Here is an 18,493-nt window from a genome sequence, read left to right as displayed (position 1 = left end):
AAATTTAAGTTCTGCTAAAAATTTCAACAAACTACCAAATAGGAGGAAAATTCCTTTTTTTTTAACCTTTTTTAATATTACTTGGTATCTTTTTTCTCTGTTTCTCACAGCTTTCCACCTGACATTCTTTGTTGTTGTTGTTGTTGTTATACATTATTGAGGTATGGCCTCCACTGAGGTATCATTTACATATTACATTATATTAGTTTCAAGTGCAAAACACAACAATTCAACATTTGTATACACTGTGGTATGATCACTACCATAAATCTGTTACCAAGACGAAGCTTCTACCGCTTGCTGCACAACAGGGCAATAAATTGAGGGACAAGATATTAGGACAAGGAACAGTGGCTTTATTTAGAAAGACAGCAAATCAAGAAGATGGTCCACTAGCATCTCAAAGAACCATCTCACTTGAGTTAAAATTCAGGCTCCTTTTATACTAAAAGGGATGGAGGGTGGCTGGTTGCTACAAACTTCTTGTTACCCAAATCCTTTGTTCTTGCATCTGTCCCCATAGGTCTGGTCACAATGTTCTTATAAATCTCCAACAAGACTATTATTATATCCTGTTCTGAAACTTTTTATCTCTATATGAATGGAAAAGCATTATGAATTTAAAGGTCAAGCCTGGGAGTCAGAGCATTGAGAATGGGCTATTATGTACATTTTAGGCTCTAAGCAACATTCTTTTACAAAAGGTGCAGAGCCAGCATGACTAAGCACAGGGAACAGAGCACAAAGGTTAGAGCAAAAGAAATAGATCCAACATGGAGTCAGGTTTGCTCTTCTCTTTCAAATCTAGTTGCCATTTATCACCATACATAGTGTCAATGAAAAAAGCAATCAATATAATCAATAGTCAATGTAAGAAGAAATGGAAAATTTTATTCGAGTCAAGCTGAGGGTTATAACCCAGGAAACAGCCTCTCAGAGAGCTCTGAGAACTGTTCTGAAAAGGTAAAGGGGGAGGCTAGTATATGTATAATTTTGGTGAAGCGGCACACGCAATCAAGCACTCATCTTGGTACAAGGTTACTGCTATCCCTAAGAAGCAGAAATCTTAGTTACTGGTTCCAGTACTTTTCTAAGTATATAAAGATGCAAGAAACTGAATTCTGAAAATTTTCTCGTGAAAGGATCTAGTTATCCGAAGGCCAATTCTGCCAATTTTCTCGGAGCACAAAGTGCCTCATCCTGCTTGTAACCCAGAACTATTCTCAGAGTGTCGTGTAGGTTAGTGACTGCAGGGACTGATAACTGGATTCTTGCAGAAATGGATGGTGGGCAATTATCTTTATGTTTTAATCCCTTCCCTTTTGGTCTAAATTTCAACCAAGATTTGGGAGGCATTTCACGACCAATTTGTCTGATGGCCCTAGGAATGCTGATTCCCAGGTCAGGCAATGATTTCTTGATAGGCCACTCAATGTGCTATTACTGGACTAGGCCCTGTTAACAGTAACCAAAGTCTCTCATCCTCTTGTCTTACTAGCCTGTTAAGGTCTTGAAAATGGTTCCGTCTTGTTGCTTCTTCCTATATCTAGAGTTGCACTATTGCCATCATTGATCTTATATAATACTATATATTTGATCAATGGTTTCAAGTCACCTGGCTATCATTAATTTTATTGGAGGCTCAGTCCACATTTGTTAATGCAAGAAACAATAACCTTGCAAAATAGGCAGAATACAAGTAATATGGCTAGTAACATGTAACATAATAAGGTCAGAAGTAAATATTTAAGCTAAGAACTTCCATGAGGTGCAGCCCAGGATCTCCCCAGGATGTCTGACCGGTCTGTTCTGGTCTATCTTTAATGAATATAAAATATTGGCATTGTACACAAAGTTCATCAAAGATGTCTGCATGTACAAGGCAAGTGGTGGGTCATTATGACCCCTTACAGGACTGAGAAACAAGTGTTGTCTTCTAAGGAATTACATGGCTGGTGCCAGAAGGAGAAATTATCTTTGTGGGCGAGCAGGTATTTCTGCCCTGGGGGAGGTCTGGTTAGTGCACAATTTCAGATGACTAATGCTCTTCCCTGGAGAGGTGGGAAGAGGCCCACGTGGCCAGAGAAAAACTTTTATGCTTAAATTTTTTTGTCTTGCCTTAAAATGTGAATTTTATTCTATCGATCTTTTTTTCTTTTTTGTGATGAGGGCATTTAAGATGTACTCTCTTAGCAGCTTTCAAACATAAAAGTAAAAAACATGCCATACAGAAGTGTTAACTATGGTCACCATAATGTACATTATATCCTCATAAATGATCTACTTGATAACTGAAACTTTGTGCCTTTTGACCCCCTCACCCATTTCACCCATCTTCCACCCCCACCCCCTCTGGCAACCACCAATCTGTTCTCTGTATCTATGAGCTTCCTTAATGAGTTAAATGGTATCGCTTATAAAAGAACCAAACATTACACTCAAAGATGAAAGCTTAATAAAAGCCTTCCCTGCAAAAATTAAAACAAGAGAAAGAATCTCATCATTATAATTTCAGTTCAATGTTTCTTCTGATGGTCCTAGGCAATATTACAAGCTAATAAGACAGTTTAAGAATTAGAAACAAAAGGAAGAAAAGTCTCATTACTCGCAGAGGTTACAGTGTTGTTAAAAACAGGAGAGTTCAAGGGTTGCTGAATATACAACAGTCGCTTGCATTTCAATATGTCAGTGAATTAAATATATAATACTACAAAAAACTATTTAAAATAGCAATAACTTCATAAGGTTTCTGAGGTTAACCTAAGAAAATATGCACATGACTTTTATGAAGAAATGTACAAACCTGTATTAAAAATGTTTTGGTAGCCCTGGTAAAATAGAGACAAGTACATGTGCACGTATAGGAAGATGAAGTGTCACAAAGGTATCACTTACCATTTTTTCTGTGAAATCAATGGAATTCAAATCAATGTTTAGTCAGTGTTTATGTAACTTAAAAGGATGTTTGCACACGTTACTGATTGCATTATTTGTATCAAAAGGCACAGGGCAAACAGCAACACAGTCCTGAGGAACGGGACTATGCAGGGTTTGTATTACCTGGTATCAAGACTTACCCTAAATCTGCACTAATTACATCAGCATTTGATCAGCTTGGGGTTTTCGGTTTGTCCAATGGAATCAGTAAAGATCCTGGAAATAGACTCATGTACAGGAAGCGGGTGCGTGACAGAACTGGGAATGCAGTTGAGTATGGGGAGGGTACCTGCTCTGGAAGTTATCCTAGAATAATTGGCACTCCACATTAAAAGTCAAAGGAGAAAGAAAGGGCTGGAAAGATTCTACACAGAGTCAATACTAAGCAGTTCTGCCATCGACAACTGGCAGCAAGAAATGTTTTTAATCAGCAAAGGGGCCTGATTTGATTTGTGTGTTACTTCCTATCCTTATACGTGGCTATTAAAGGAATGTTTCCTGGTCACCTATTTCCGTTTGCTGGTGAAAGGAAAACATTGTGATCGTAGGTGTTGCACGTCCTTTCAAAAAGACCGCTAATTGCTTTCAGAGAAAAATCCATTCAACTATTTGAAGAGTTCTTTCTCAGCTTTCTTTGCAGTCACTTAAATCTTGCAATTTCTTATATCAGCCTCTGTAGATCGTGTTTATTATACATTTCCTCAGGCTACACTGAGTCTGCCAATCTTAAACTGTACTCTCTGGCTTTTCATTTCAGTGTTTGTTTTGTAAACATCTTTTTGCATTCTATGATTAATATTTGCTTGGTAAATTATGTCATTGAATTTGAATCAATTTGTGAAAATCTATGAAAGGAACAAATATTTCATAATTTATTGTGAAATATGCTTAGTTCTCACAGAAGCATTTTCAAATGGCATAAATCTTTAAATTGCCTGGAAAAAAATCAGCACTTTAAAAACCACAAGTAAAGTATTTAACAAACCTGGCACATAGTAAACAGTTGGTAAATGTGAATTTTCTTCCTTTCTCCTACTTTTTTTGTAGATATTAAGCTAACTGAGATGAATTTAAATGGACGATGTAAAGTTAGATTTTAAAGTGAATTAAACACAATTGATATAATGTGGAACTCTGAAGTATTAAACACAGGAAGTATTGGTAATGATAAAATCCAAGCTCCTCTTTCTAGGAATAATGTAACGGAAGAGAACCAAGTCACATAGAATTTCTGCAGCTAACATGTGGTTGCCACTCTGCTCACTGGTAGACTCAAGATTCAGGACTCAACACAGTCTTCTTAATAAACAGTCTAGGACATCTTCCTATGTGAGTTATATTTGAGTTATACATACACGTCTTTTCTCAATTTGAAACTGTAACAGAAAATTTTGCACTTGCGCACAAACACACACACACCCCTACGTATCACAAATGTCCACTAATTTTTCCTAGATATTATTTCCAAGACATGTGAAATAAAGGACCATTTTGCATTTTAGTTATGAATTATTTCTTAATATTTAATTTGCGATACATACTCCAGAGATCAATACATAATCACTCTTTCTTTCAGTGATGAGTCATAGATTACACTGATATTGACCATAATCTACTGGAAATACGGTCAAATAATATATGTCTTTTTAAAACTATCCAGTCATTATACAGTCATTACCCAACTAACAAACCTTGCAGAAAAGCTTGGTGTTCAATTATTCTCTCATAAGATTCCAACTTTCATGTTAGATCTTACATATAATACACTAACTACAAAAATGACTATTCTTTAAAACCTATTCAATATTTTATGATCTGCTAACCATAACACCAAATAAAGATTCAAGCTAAGAATTCTTTACTTTTTCTATTTCTTTTAGTAAAAGGAAAATGTGCTGTTGGAGAAATTGTTCATAATGTATCAAAGAATTGAATATTATACACATTAGTTTTATTTTATTTGTTCTAATTTGAATATTTATTTATGCCTCAGACTCTGTACTATTAATTTCTTCTAAAATATATTTATTCTATTATTTTTCTAATCTATTTAAAACCCTTCTTTGTGGTGGAGGAGAGGGCAGGGTTGCTGACTTCTGATTTTTCACTACAATGGCTTTGAAGTTTTCTTTATTCCTATGCATTGGAAGTGTATGGGTCTCTAGACACTGGAAATTCAAATAATTTTGTGTCAAAAAAATTCAACTGCCCATCTAGCAACAATCAAATGATATAAATTTTTTAATGACTAGACTGATTTGTATACTCAATATTCACTGTTAGAAATGAAGGCAAGAACCACCTTTCAGAATGGGAAGCAGAGGCAGAAAGTTAGAGATGAAAGTTAAGGTCTCCAGCTTGAACATATAATTGTGCACTTTGAGTCTTTCAATCTGACAGTCAGATACTAGCCAGGAATCGAGGTACGAATCTAAGGAAATACTGACGTACCCGTTTCATCTGCTATGAACCCATCCTCACAGAACACATGTGTGGGTTTTTACTAAGAGCACTAATCACATGACAGAGCCACTTAATTAAGAAAATTAATCCATAAAAATACATTTCTTAATAATAATAAAGTTGAAAGGATTTTTTATTTAGATGTTGTTGATTGGACATATTTTTTTCTAAAACATTGAAAAATATATAATGTTTTCTTTATTCCACCTTTGTTGTGTGCATTCATGTGGTAGTCTTTGTCCAAAAATATTTTATGCTCTTTCATATTTTGAACTTTAAGTAAAATAGATGTTTGTCTTCATTCCCAATTCATTCAAATAAAGGGATAAAACCTTTAAAATTATTTAATGTTACATGCAAGCCTGTTGTACTGTGCCATCAACATCACCATTAATTTGTACAAGGCAGAAATATTCATCTCTATAACAAAACAACTAAAACAATTTGAATGTCAAAATTGAAAGCATTGTTAATATTTTTAATCTTTGAGCCACCTGCTAATGAATTTCTTGGTTACAAAATAAAAACACATATGTTTTTATGTCTACAAACACAAATATTTTCTGGCAGTATTTCGAACCTTCTTATTTCTACCTAAAAAGAAAACTTTTCTTTAAAGTTTAGCTAATTACTTCCTTAGAGTTTTTTATGAGTTTGAAAATGTAGCACAAAGAATATTTCTAAAGCTGAGTTGAAGCTTTAAAATAAGAAAAATACTCCACATAGAATACGTATTCTGTAGAAGTTTTAAAGTATCAATTTTAAAAGAGTTATCCTAAGATGGGCAGCAAACTAAACAGCTTCATGAATTGAATTCTATTAATTGTAAAAAATAAACAATTTGGAAGTTTCAAAGGAGTTTGCAGGTGTGTTTGTGTCACAGAAGGAGGCACAGAAGGACGAGAAAGCAAAAGAGATCCAAAATTCACAGGAATCTCATCAACCCATAAGGATCAAGTGTTTATCAAAGAAAAGTAACTTTTAAAAATAATATAAAATAGTTAATTTATTCAGAGACATAAGCTACCTAGGGTTCATTAACCATATATTTATAAATTTAAGAAATTAAACTGTCAAAGTATTTTGCTCAAAATGTCTTCGTATTTTACTTGAAAGATTGAAGCTAATTAGAATCATTCAGAATGCAAAAGAAAAACAAAGAGAAAATGAGAGAGAGAGATTTTTTTAAAGTTGAGATAATATATTGTTTTTACAAAAGGGTGACAATTCTTTGACTTCCCAATAATCTCTGTCAGCCTTCAAAAGCCACCCAAATTAACAATAATGACATAAATTATAATTCATTCTAGCACCTTATATATACATTGAATAAGGACATTTTTAGGAAATGATCCTATTTCTGTTGACCTGCAACAGAAAATCTAGGTAACAGTACTTGAATATAAATCATCTGGACATCCCTGTCTTCCAGTGAAATTTGATCACAGTGCCCCAGTACATAGAAATTATGACAAGCCACTATGACAATGGAGAAGCAGATGGGTGTCCAGGCTTGTAAGTAAGAGCCATTTCAGAAAACAGGCTAATGTCATAACATTTAATTCCAACCTAAATTGCATTTTCTCTCTGACTCCACAGATTTCAGCTGTGTTTGTTATTATGGAGATTCCTATCTAGAATTTTGGAATGTGTCTTTAAATCCACAAAATAGCATCTCCCTAGGATTTCAGACCTCCAGTTCCCATGGACTCCTGCTCTATATGAAGCAAGACTCCAATTCAGTAGATGGATTTTTTATTCAATTATTTATCAAAAATGGCACTTTAAAGGTAAGTCAAATGTATTTATTTTTAAAATTCATTTATTATTGTATTATTTTATTTTGGCCAGGGGGTAGGTAATTAGGTTTATTTATTTTTAGAGGAGGTGCTGGGGACTGAACCCAGGACCTCATGCATCCTAAGCATGTGCTCTAACACTTTGATCTATACCCTCCCCCCCAAGTCAAATTTATTTAAAGTGACTTTTAGGAAGTTGTTCAGATTATCCACTTTAGTGATTATTATCAATATAAAATTTAAACTTAAATATGTCTTTTATACCCACCACCAGGCTGTGTGCCCTGTTTTTGTAATTTCTTCCTGTTCAGTATATACTATCTATATATCAACGTTAAGTAGCATGTACTTTGAATAGCTTTCATTCTCTTCTTTTTTCTCTGTATTTTCAGCTTTTCTTCCTCTTTCATGTTTCCCAAATTCTCAACGATAGTAATTGCTACAATTTTTATAACTTTAATGGCAGATGTGATCTAGGAGCCCCTGGGGAGCCACAGGATTCTTTCAAAGGGTCTTTACGATAATACTAAGATGCTGTTTGCCCTTTTCATTCTCATTCCCATAAGTATACAGGAGACTTTTCCAGGTGCTAAATGACAAGATATCCCTCTGATCACTAATGTAATGTGTACTTAATACATTTTTGTGTTTTAAAAATGTCTGTTTTAATTTTAATATTATAAAAGTTGGTAGACATAACCCAATAAACAAAAACTCTTTGGGACCTTCCATAATTTTTAAGAGTGCAAAGAGATTCTGATATCCAAAAGTTCGAGATTATTGATAGAACTCTTGCCAGTCTTTATCACAACCTGCTTTTAAAAGTCCAAGATGACACAGCTAAATTTGGAAGCCAATTTTGAATTGTAACTGCATGCTCTTTTCCCAACCCATTCTGCGTTAATGGATCACTTTGTATTCCAGTTCTAAATACACAGATTAAAGAAGTCATCAAAATCATCACTGCAATAAAGTGATTAAATCAACGCAGTCTAGTATATGAAACGTAACAACTGTATTTTTGCCTACCATTTTTTAATGATGTGATTTAACTATAATGTGTGTTTCCGTTAAAGTATGAGTCATACTCTGTACTTCAACTAAATCAAGTTGTTCTATTTTGATTTTCTTTATTCCTCTTTCTCAAGTAATATAACACATATGCACGATTTAGTACAATGTCTGATGTCGTAAACAAATGTCAACCAGATAAAGCACATTAGTAGTAGTAGCAGTGTTTCTATTCATTTGTCCATTTTTACTCACCCAGTGAACATTTATCTATCACCAGTCACTTTGCCAGTTTCTGAGAATTCAACAGTAAATAAAACACACTTTGGTCTCATACTGCTTTCAACTGTTACAGATCATAGTAAAAACAGATGAAGCTAGAACAAGAAAATAGAATTATATAATGAATAGAACACTGTAATAAACCATCAAACATCAGCCTGACCTTTTAAGATAAGCTTTGCTGACCTCTACTCCATGCATTTTTCTCAACTAAGACCAGAAATTTCCATTAGTCTTATAAGCAGAAAACATACAGAGACCAAATTTTAAAAATTATAAAGCACACATAATATTGAGCCCTGATTACATTCAGTGCGTTTTTCTGTTCCTAACTCAGATTCACAACTGAGCGTCTAACTCAGCCAGCCCTTGCCCCTGTGGACACCTCCAGTCAGAGACATTGCAAGCATCACTGGAGACGTGCAGAACTGTGGGTGAACATCTGTATGAAATCATGGATTGCAGGGATTCTTTTCATTCTCAAATGGATAAAAATAAATTCACCATAGGTTGTCAAGTCATTTAGGAATTATGAAACTGTAAGAGGAGAAGAGAGGCACAGAATGCCTTTCCTTTGGGTTTTATGACAAAGAAAGTATATACATGGATAGTCTGTAATTACTGTAATTACTATCATTTATTGAATTGCAATTATGTGTCAGGCTCCAACCTAAGAAAATGTATTAAGGTCATGGACTCTGAAGCAAAAAAATGTCAGAGTTTGAACTCCAGTTCTGCCACTTCGGGGCTCTGAGACCTTGTAAGTTTTGAGCACTCTGCTGGAGCTTTCTCACTCTTAAAGTGAGAGTGTGAGAGCAGGCAGAGAGCTAGATATGAGCAGAGAAAGGGGAACGCAGGCCAAATGGCAGGAAGTGGGCAGAAAGGAGGGGCACAGGCCAAATGCAGGAAACATACGTTGTGTAAGCAACAGGGGTCCCTGGGCAGAGAAAGAAAAGCAGGAACCTCTGAGTGGTTAAGCAGTTACACATTTGGGGTGACAAGCAGCCCGGAGGCCAATAAAGAAAGATGGGAGAAGGAGGAATCTCCAGTGTCAGAAGGTAACCTTCTGTTCATTATGCCCTCATTGCAAAAAATTAGCCCATGTAAAATGATTATAAATCAATAAAAAATGTTAAAAAAAAATTAGCCCAGCAGATTAGATGTATCCATCATGCACTAATGCTGTGACACTTCCAATCCAGGCTAAATAAGGAAAAAAAAAATCCCTCCTTCCCTCAGGAAGGCAGATCTGGGATAAAAATCACCCTTCCGTCCCCAATGAATATTCTGCCCATTCGTTTTTACACTCTATGTAACCAATTACCAGAGGAACTCAGGGCAGCCACTCACCTGAGCCTGCCCGCTCTCCTCTTGAGAGGGTACTATTCACCCCTTAACAACTTTACTTTCTTAACCTCCATGTCTTGTCTCTGACTTCTTTCTGAGATGGTACAAGAACCAGGACACAGGCTACATCTACCTGCAACAAGGGCAATAAAAGTTGGTGTGAGGTTAAAATTAGTAAATGGATAAATATCTGTGTACTAAATGTAGTACCGTGAGTCAATAGGTAAGAGCGTGTAAACCCACAGAAAGATGCCCAGGACATATTAATCCAATCTGAGGGGTGGGTATTTCTCTCTGCGCCTCACAAGTAGCCTACGGACAGATGGAGGCTCTCAGGCTGTTTGGTATTACACATGCTCTTCAAACTCTTTTAAGGATGGCAGATGAGGAATTTTTACTCTGTTGTGCCAAGACAAAATCCCTGTTCTTTCCACTCACATCACCATTTCTTTATAGTGATTTAAAGGAAATTTTAATGTCACTCTAACTTGATGATTTTAAGATTTTCCTAATTCCACCATGATTTTTGAGACTATGCTCCAACTTCCTCATCTATTTTAAAAGAATAATCATGGGGAATACATTTACATGCAATTTTCACAAAAAGATATATTTATGGCTGAACTTTTACCATGATCATAATTTAAGACCCATTCAAGTTCTAGAAATGCAGAATTGTTAATCAAGTGTTTTTAAAGAAATTTAAGTTTCAAAGTCTAATATATCAAAATTAATTTTAAAAAATATTTCATTGGTTCTTTCTAATAAAAAGGAGGGAGGTCGATACATTGCTTTTGGGGACTCAGATGTCAGTCCTCATGCTTATTAGTTGTGCCACAGATCACTGTGCCTCCCTGCCTGGGGGCAAAGCCCTTCCCCTCAGATTCCGCTTCTGAATAATGGTGATAATAAAAGAATAGTACCTACTTCACACATTTGTGTTTGCTTGCTTGTTTTGGTGTTTGTTTTGAAAGAAAGCAATCAGTTGAAACTTGTAAAGTACTTTAAAAGCCCACGGTAAAGAATAATCACTGAATCTCAATAGCTACTGCTTTTATACATATCTTAAAGGAGCTATTTATAGTAACAGAAAATTTCAAATAAAATTAATGGAATTGTCCATTAAATATTTTTAAATGTTAAACTTTGACATCCCTGAAGATAATAAGAATTAATAAGACTTAATTGTACCTGGAAAATAATTTTCTAATATATTTGAACAAAATAAGGAAATTATCACCCCTGCCCCCCCCCACACACACATCCATTGTTGGTCAGCAAATCAGCATTTAAGCCTAAATAACTATTTTAACTAACAACATAGATTTCTGAGTGGTAAGCATAAGAAATAACTAAATTGTTATCCATGCTGCCAAAACTTACTAAATGTACTATCTGGTCACCTTGGTTGTATACTAGACACAGCATAAAAATGCAATAAACAAATGCTGATTTTTCAGTTAGTTACATACACATGGCTTGAGAAGAATGTATAGACAAATGTTATGCAACTGACTTTCAGGCAAAGTGCACATAGATGTATTTGTTTTTGAAAATCTCAATGCTGTTTAATATATTTCTTAAAGGGAACCTGCAGTAGATAATTTTTATAAAGGAAAGGAACTTTTTTTGTGATGACCAACTACAAAAATTTAGATATATAGCATTATGCTTATCTTTGGACTACAAGTAGAAAGATTAGACACATCGATTTAATGTAGCTGAGTGCCTAGGAGTTATGAAACACTGTGCAACTGTGTTTCTTTAACTTCTATGTGGATTACAGATCTCTTGTATATACTCTATTCTGGGGAAGAATAGCCACGATAGAACTGATACACATTCAGGTGCATGCTGTTCAGAAGACGAATAAGCCACTGCAGCCCCCTCGTGAAATTCCCAGGGGTGTCTGGTCAAACATACCTACTGTAGACGTGATTTACTCCTTTTAAAACCACCACTCAGTTGATCCAATAAGTAACAGTCCTACAAATGGCCATAGGCTCCTTCAAGCTTTGAAGTTTAGGATGAATGGCTAACTTTCATAATCTTTATTTTTATTTCTTTCTTTTTTCTTTTTTTTAATTGAAGTATAGTCAGTTATAATGTGTCAGTTTCTGATGTACAGCGTGATGTCCCAGTCATGCATATACATACATATACATATATTTGTTTTCATATTCTTTTTATTAAAGATTTTTACAAGATATTGAATATAGTTCCCTGTGCTATACAGAAGAAATGTGAACTTTCATAATCTTTAAATTTCCCTTCTGTGACATTCATATCACCATCTAGATTGTATTCACTGGTCTTCGCATTGTCAGTCGCTGGTATCTAAAGAAAATTGCCAATTAAACTCACTCCTGGACAGCAGAAGCAGCTTCCTTTCTCAACCAGGCTCCCCAGAATACTGGAAAAGAAACCAAAAGAACGCATGCGTGCATGTGTGTGTGTGTGTATACATACATACATATGGTGTTTGCATATGTATGTAGTATGTATATATTTATTTGTTTCAATTTTAGCACTTAATAATGGCATACTATGAGCTGTCACTTTTCTTTAAGTTTCAGACTTCTTGTCTGTCCACTGCACTAAAAAATTACTGGTAAATTGTAAATGCCAACACAGATATAAGTTATTAATTTCACATTGAAAAACTATTTGAGAAAAACCCTTTTTTTTTTCCATAGTACCATTTTTCTTGTGCTGGTGAAGCAAAATTGGAAATCATTGACACTACTATTAAAGTGGATGATGGACAAAAGTATACACTGCTTATCAGGTAAGATACACATTTTTTTCACTTAATCTCAGAAGCAGCAAAGACTTTCTCTGGCTCTTGTTCTCTTTTTTTAATCGCAGTATAGTTGATTTACAATGTTGTGTTAATTTCTGGTGTACAGCTTGGTGATTCAGTTATACATATACATATGTATATTTCTTTTCACATTCTTTTTCACTATAGGTCATTACAAGGTATTAAATCTTGTCATTTTAAAGTGAAGGCTCTTCTGATTAGTATTCACATGTACTTGTATGTGAATTAACGTTCTTCAAATCATTCTGTCTTTTCTATATATCCTAAAACAGTACTGGGGAAAGAACGCTCTAAGGGTTCTTTTATCAATGAATTTACATAAGCAGATTTACAAAGAAGCCATGAAAGCCTCATATTATTTTCCAATTGGAGGAGTTGTAAAAACAAATTGGTATTTCTTTTGATAAGCAAAATAAAATATATTCGTTGTACAAAATTTGGGACATCTAGGAAAGCATAAAGAAAATTTAAATGATCCATTATATCGCAGTCAGTATAGAATAATGAACATATATTATTATATTCTTAAAAGCTGGTTTGAAATTGACTCTATCCCCAAACCCTCACAAACCTCAGGTATAATTTTGCCAAATCTGTTAAGTGAGAATGACATTTTTCCTTAATTTCCCTTTTTATATTTTCATTGAGGTTTAATTTTTAATACAGATTTAATGCTTATGTATTGTGTGTTTTGCCTCCCTCCACCTTTTTTTTAAATAAGTGATACTTAAAAACACATACCACCATCCTTATCCAGTAAATAGACTAAAGTAAATTATTCAGTTAAGATAATAGGTTATTATTTAGTGAAAATTATTATTTATATAAAGCCAAAAGAAGAAGAAGGCAAAACAGTGAAAACAGAGACTGGGAAAGAGGATAAAGGAGAAATCTTAAGGTAAATTCTACCCTCTTTAGGCCAGAACTATCCAAATCCTGTTGTCCAGAATACAGATTCTTACAGACAATCAACGGAAAATCAGTCTATGATTAACTGAATTGAGGAAAGGCTGCCTCACATACATTAAAAATGCACATAAGTCTTTTAAGACTTCTGAGGTCCTATTTAATAAAGCCTCACTTTATTTGTTTAACTCAAGACGTGGGCACAGAACACTTTAATGCTTTTCTTCAGCGTTTTAACCTCTTAAATAACCAATGTTAAGGGCAACACACTTTGGGAGATGCCATCCTAGCCACAGTGATCCTTTCCCCGGGCAGAGAACCATCATCTGGAAGGAAGGCAATCGTATGAGCCCTGGGGCAGCAGTAAGAACTGTAACACAAAAGACGTATTTTGACCCTTCAAGACAGATGAGACGTGATGGGAGAGACAAAGGAGTGCACCGGAAGATGCTGTTCTGGGTTGGGGTATCTTGAAAAAGGGTTAAAAATGAATTGAGAACACAGTAATCATAGTTACAGTTTATTAAACACCAATTATGTGTCAAGTAGTAATTCTAGGACATAACAAATGTATTCATTTCTAAGAACAATTCTAATTATTAACTTTTTATTATATTTTTCTTATTATTTTCCAGGTGTAGAACTAGGAGATAGCATAAATGCAGAGAACAGCACAGTTAGAAAATGACACAATTCCAAGATTATTCTTACTCTAAAACCTCTGAATACATTTTAAATCATAGGCACTGTGACCCATGCTGTAGAAACACAGTATAATTTGATCTCTTATTTTCTCCTACCCTTAAAGAACTGCTATCTGTTCAAGATAAGACAAAGAAAAACATTTTTGTTAGATGATCTGCCCTGTAAAAAAATTTAAAAAAAACTAACAGCAGCAAGACTAATATTAATTAGCACACTTTGAACAACTACTGTGTGCCAGATGCTTTATAAACACAGAGCTGTAACTAATCATCGTGAAACTCACAATGCCCACTGCATTGGTTTGGTTGGGCTGCCATAGTCATGGACCACGGACTAGGTGGCTTAAACAACAGAAGTTATCGTCTCACAATTCCGGAGGCTGGAATACTGAGATCAAGATATTGGCAGCGTTTATTCCTTCTCAGGCCTCTCCTTTGGCTTGTAGACGGCTGTCTTCTCCCTGTGTCTTCATACCATATTCCTCTATGTGTGTCTGTGGTCAGTTTCCTCTTCCTCCAAGGGACATCAGTCATGTGGGATTAGAGCCCACCTAACAATTTCATTTTAACTTCTCACCTCTTTAAAAACCCTGTTTTCAAACAGTCACATTCTGAAGCAAAACTTCAACATACGAATTTAGGGATAATGTAATTCAGTCTGTAACATTCATTTTGCACATTTGGAAGTTAAGGCTCAGAGAAGGTAGGCATGTTTCTCAAGATCACATTACTGTCAGTAGGAAGGCAAGGCTAGAACCCAGATCTCCTTCCTCCTGATCTGTTCATTTTTTCTACTATGGCATGTTTAGTCTGTGTTTTACAAGTTACTACACACTGTTTAAAATGTTTTTTAAAGAAATACATTCAATGTAAAACATTATAACATCCTAAGAGTACCTGTTTTCACTGTCCTCATCACATGTCACTTTTAAGGATATTTAACAACAAAAAAGTCACTTTTCTTAATGTTACATAACTGTGATTTCTTTTTCTTCTTCTGTTTTTTTTTTTTGCAATTTACACATGTTGTTACTTTTTATTTTTATCAAAAAATAGCTGACAGCCTGCCTGTATCTGGTCTAAATTATCTAAGTTCAGAAATATTTCTTCACAAGCCTTGGGTTTGTTTCAAGTAATGGAAAATTTATAGCAATATACTTTTTTCCTATTATTATCATTCATAGAGAACAAGAATGGGGATCCATTCATTTTAGTTTTCTGCACCTTTACTGCTAGAAGTACAAAGGAGAACATTTTCAATTTTAAGTTTAACTCAATTCATGAATGCTGTGGCCATAAATTTTTTTTTTTACCATTAACGTACTCCTTAAAGTAAAGGTAAATGGTATGCACACACTTCACTCCCAAGTCTACACTCTTTCATTTTGTTTCTGTTGGGTGATGACATTCTCCTGAACATGAATACAGGAGAAGCATCCTTCCTCACAGGCTCTAATGGAATGGTGCGGAAAATGGTGCGGCTGTGCTCAGCCCATGATGAAGGGCTCTCTCAGAGTGATGGAAACAAATACCCTCCGTGAAAAAGGAACTGAGAGCTCATTATTTTTTACAACAAGGAAAGACAGGATGTTCTGCAGCGTAGCATGACCCTTTTAAAACAGAAATGTGTGATTGCTTAACCTAAAAAGTGGGCAGGAAAACACTGAGTACTTAGGGGAAATACACACTGGCATAGTAAGGGGCTAAAAGCACACATATTTAAACTCTTGTAGTGAGAAATTAGCTCATCTTTTAATGAACGGGAAAGTACAAATGGGACCAAGAGGTGACTTTAGACAGCTAAACATGATGGTGCTCCTTACCCATGTCTGTTAGTATATTTAATAATTATTATTATTCATAGGTTTTATACTATATACACTATAACATAACACATGTTAACATAATTAATATATTAACATATTAATGTTAGCATAATTAATATATTAATTATGTATTAATAAACCAAATGTCTTTTGATAACCATCATATACATTGTAATATCATATATTGCATATTATAAAATAATTATATAACTAGATATTAGCACATTGGATTATTATAATGAGTTTGCATTATATAGCTATACGGATTTTTTTTCCTCATCTAGGGTCCTACATAACATCTACTTTAGTTCTTAAAGAGAGATAGGATTTGGAATTCAAAGATAGAAATAAATTAGATTCATCTCACCTCCTCAATTATGGGACTTTAAAGCATTTTTTAAGCACCTACCAATTAAAAATACATCCCTGCATTAAAAACAAAACCAAACTTCACTTGCTATCTTAGTCTTGGGCTCTCAGACTACATCCTGATATGTAAGTAAATTGCACAAACTCTATCAGTTCGCGTAGAGCTGTCTCATGGAGAAGGTGGTAGTTTGGCCCTTTGATTGAGGGTAGGCAGATCCTATAGTAAGAGCTGTAAAGAACAAAAAAAGCTAGAACAAATAAGAACATCTTCCACTACAAGACCAGTTACTGTTTATGTATAGCCATGTGGATATGCAATAAATTATGCTGAGTTTTAAAAAAGAGCAAAATAGTTCTATAAACAGTGAATGAGACTTAGGAAGACTGACATTTACCAACAAAACACACACACTAACAAGTATGTCCTCAGTGATGCAGCACTAAATGCAAAGCCCACACCACACTGCATTGCTTCTGTTGGATGATGATGAGGGTGCTCCTTAGTGAGAAATAGTACCAGAGAAGGAGAAGAAGAAAATAATGTGCACTTGAGTCCATTAGACAGGAAAGAGTGAGGATAAGGTCTACAAATCAGTGGCAGTCAGGTTGTATAGGTCATCAAAAGCCACAGTAAGAATTGTGAACTGTGTCATAGGTTAAGAGAGACCTACTGGAGAATTTTTAACTAAGGGAACAGGTAATGTGATCAAAGAAGTGTTCCCTTTCCTTCATAGAGTAGATTAAGCTACAGAACAAAGTAACCTCTAAATGTTTGCCCTTCTCCAGATCCCCTCTACAGTCTTCCTCTCTGCTCTGGTCCTTTGAAATTGACCTGTCATGGGTTCCATTGTGTCTCCACAAAATCTGTTTTGAAGTACTAATTTCCAGTATCTCAGAATGTGACCTTATTTGAAGATAGAGTCTTTAAAGGTGTAATCAAGTTAAACTGAGGTCCTTAGAGTGGCCTTAATCCAAGGGGGAAATTAGAACACAGAGAGAGATACACACAGAGGGGAAACAATGTAAGACACAGGGAGAAGGTGGTCGGTTACAAGCCGAAGAGAAAGACGTGGAACACTTCTTTCTCTCATTGGCCTCAGAAGGAACCAACCCTGCTGGCACCTCAATCTTGGACTTCTAGCCTGCACAGTTGTGAGACAATAAATGTCATTTATGCAAGCCACCCAGTCTGTGGGACTTTTTTGAGGCAGCCCTAGCAAACAATACAAACTGCCTTGTCCTCTAGCTGTCTCTAGGGTTCTATCAATGGGGAACACTGGCAGGAAATTCCAGAAACAAGTAAATGGCAACAGGATATATATCCCCTTGGCCTTTGTGTGGTGTCCCAAGGGCTGGCTCAGTCCCTCTCGTGCAGATCTCAGCTCCTGATTGATGACTCCTTTCTTCCCGGTGGCCTTTACTCACAGAAGTGGTATCAGAACAGCTATGTTGTGGTCTAGGAATACCATACTATCCACGTGGCTCTAGCCCCTGACTATATCTTTGTAAAGAGTTCATCTGTTCAACCTTATTCAACTTATGTTAGTTTAAATGTGTTTTTGGCTGAAAACATGAGTCTTCTCCAGTCAGCATGGCAGTGAATGGGTGGATGGTTTAATGGGAGGAAAGGGGCAGACCTAGAAGTGGCATGTCTCATTTTTGTTGGCATTCTATTGGCTAGAACATTGTCATGCAAACACGCTTATTGGCAAAAGAAACTGGGAAAGGTTTTCTAGCTCTGCACCCAGGAAAAAGAGAAATGAGCTGAAACAGTGTGTAAAAACAAGATAAGAAATATTTCTAAAAGAGAAAGTAAGATAATTGTCTACCTTTAGAGATAAAGACAAAAAATAATCAGTAAACAAAATTCGTAACACTTAATAGTTTAATTTGAAGCACAGTATTTATGTTTCTTTTAACCATGGCACTGCTTATATGAAGAAAATAGAAATTAATATATATACTATTTACTTATTAAGTAATTATAACTTACTCAAAAATACATACAATTTCATATTACCTGTT

The 18,493-nt window shown here is 35.1% G+C and overlaps 1 protein-coding gene across 1 annotated transcript in view; it reads left to right on the top strand.

The window, feature by feature from the left end:
- EYS (eyes shut homolog) overlaps positions 1 to 18,493 on the top strand; it is a 1,182,030-nt gene that overhangs the window by 728,676 nt on the left and 434,861 nt on the right. Inside the window, 2 exon segments of the mRNA XM_031455943.2 lie at positions 7,000 to 7,190; positions 12,536 to 12,627. Coding sequence (XP_031311803.2) covers positions 7,000 to 7,190; positions 12,536 to 12,627 — 283 coding nt within the window.

The sequence above is a fragment of the Camelus dromedarius genome, chromosome 6 (assembly GCF_036321535.1).
Source record: "Camelus dromedarius isolate mCamDro1 chromosome 6, mCamDro1.pat, whole genome shotgun sequence".
Taxonomy (NCBI): Eukaryota; Metazoa; Chordata; class Mammalia; order Artiodactyla; family Camelidae; genus Camelus; species Camelus dromedarius.
This window is presented reverse-complemented; position numbering and strand designations above follow the sequence as displayed.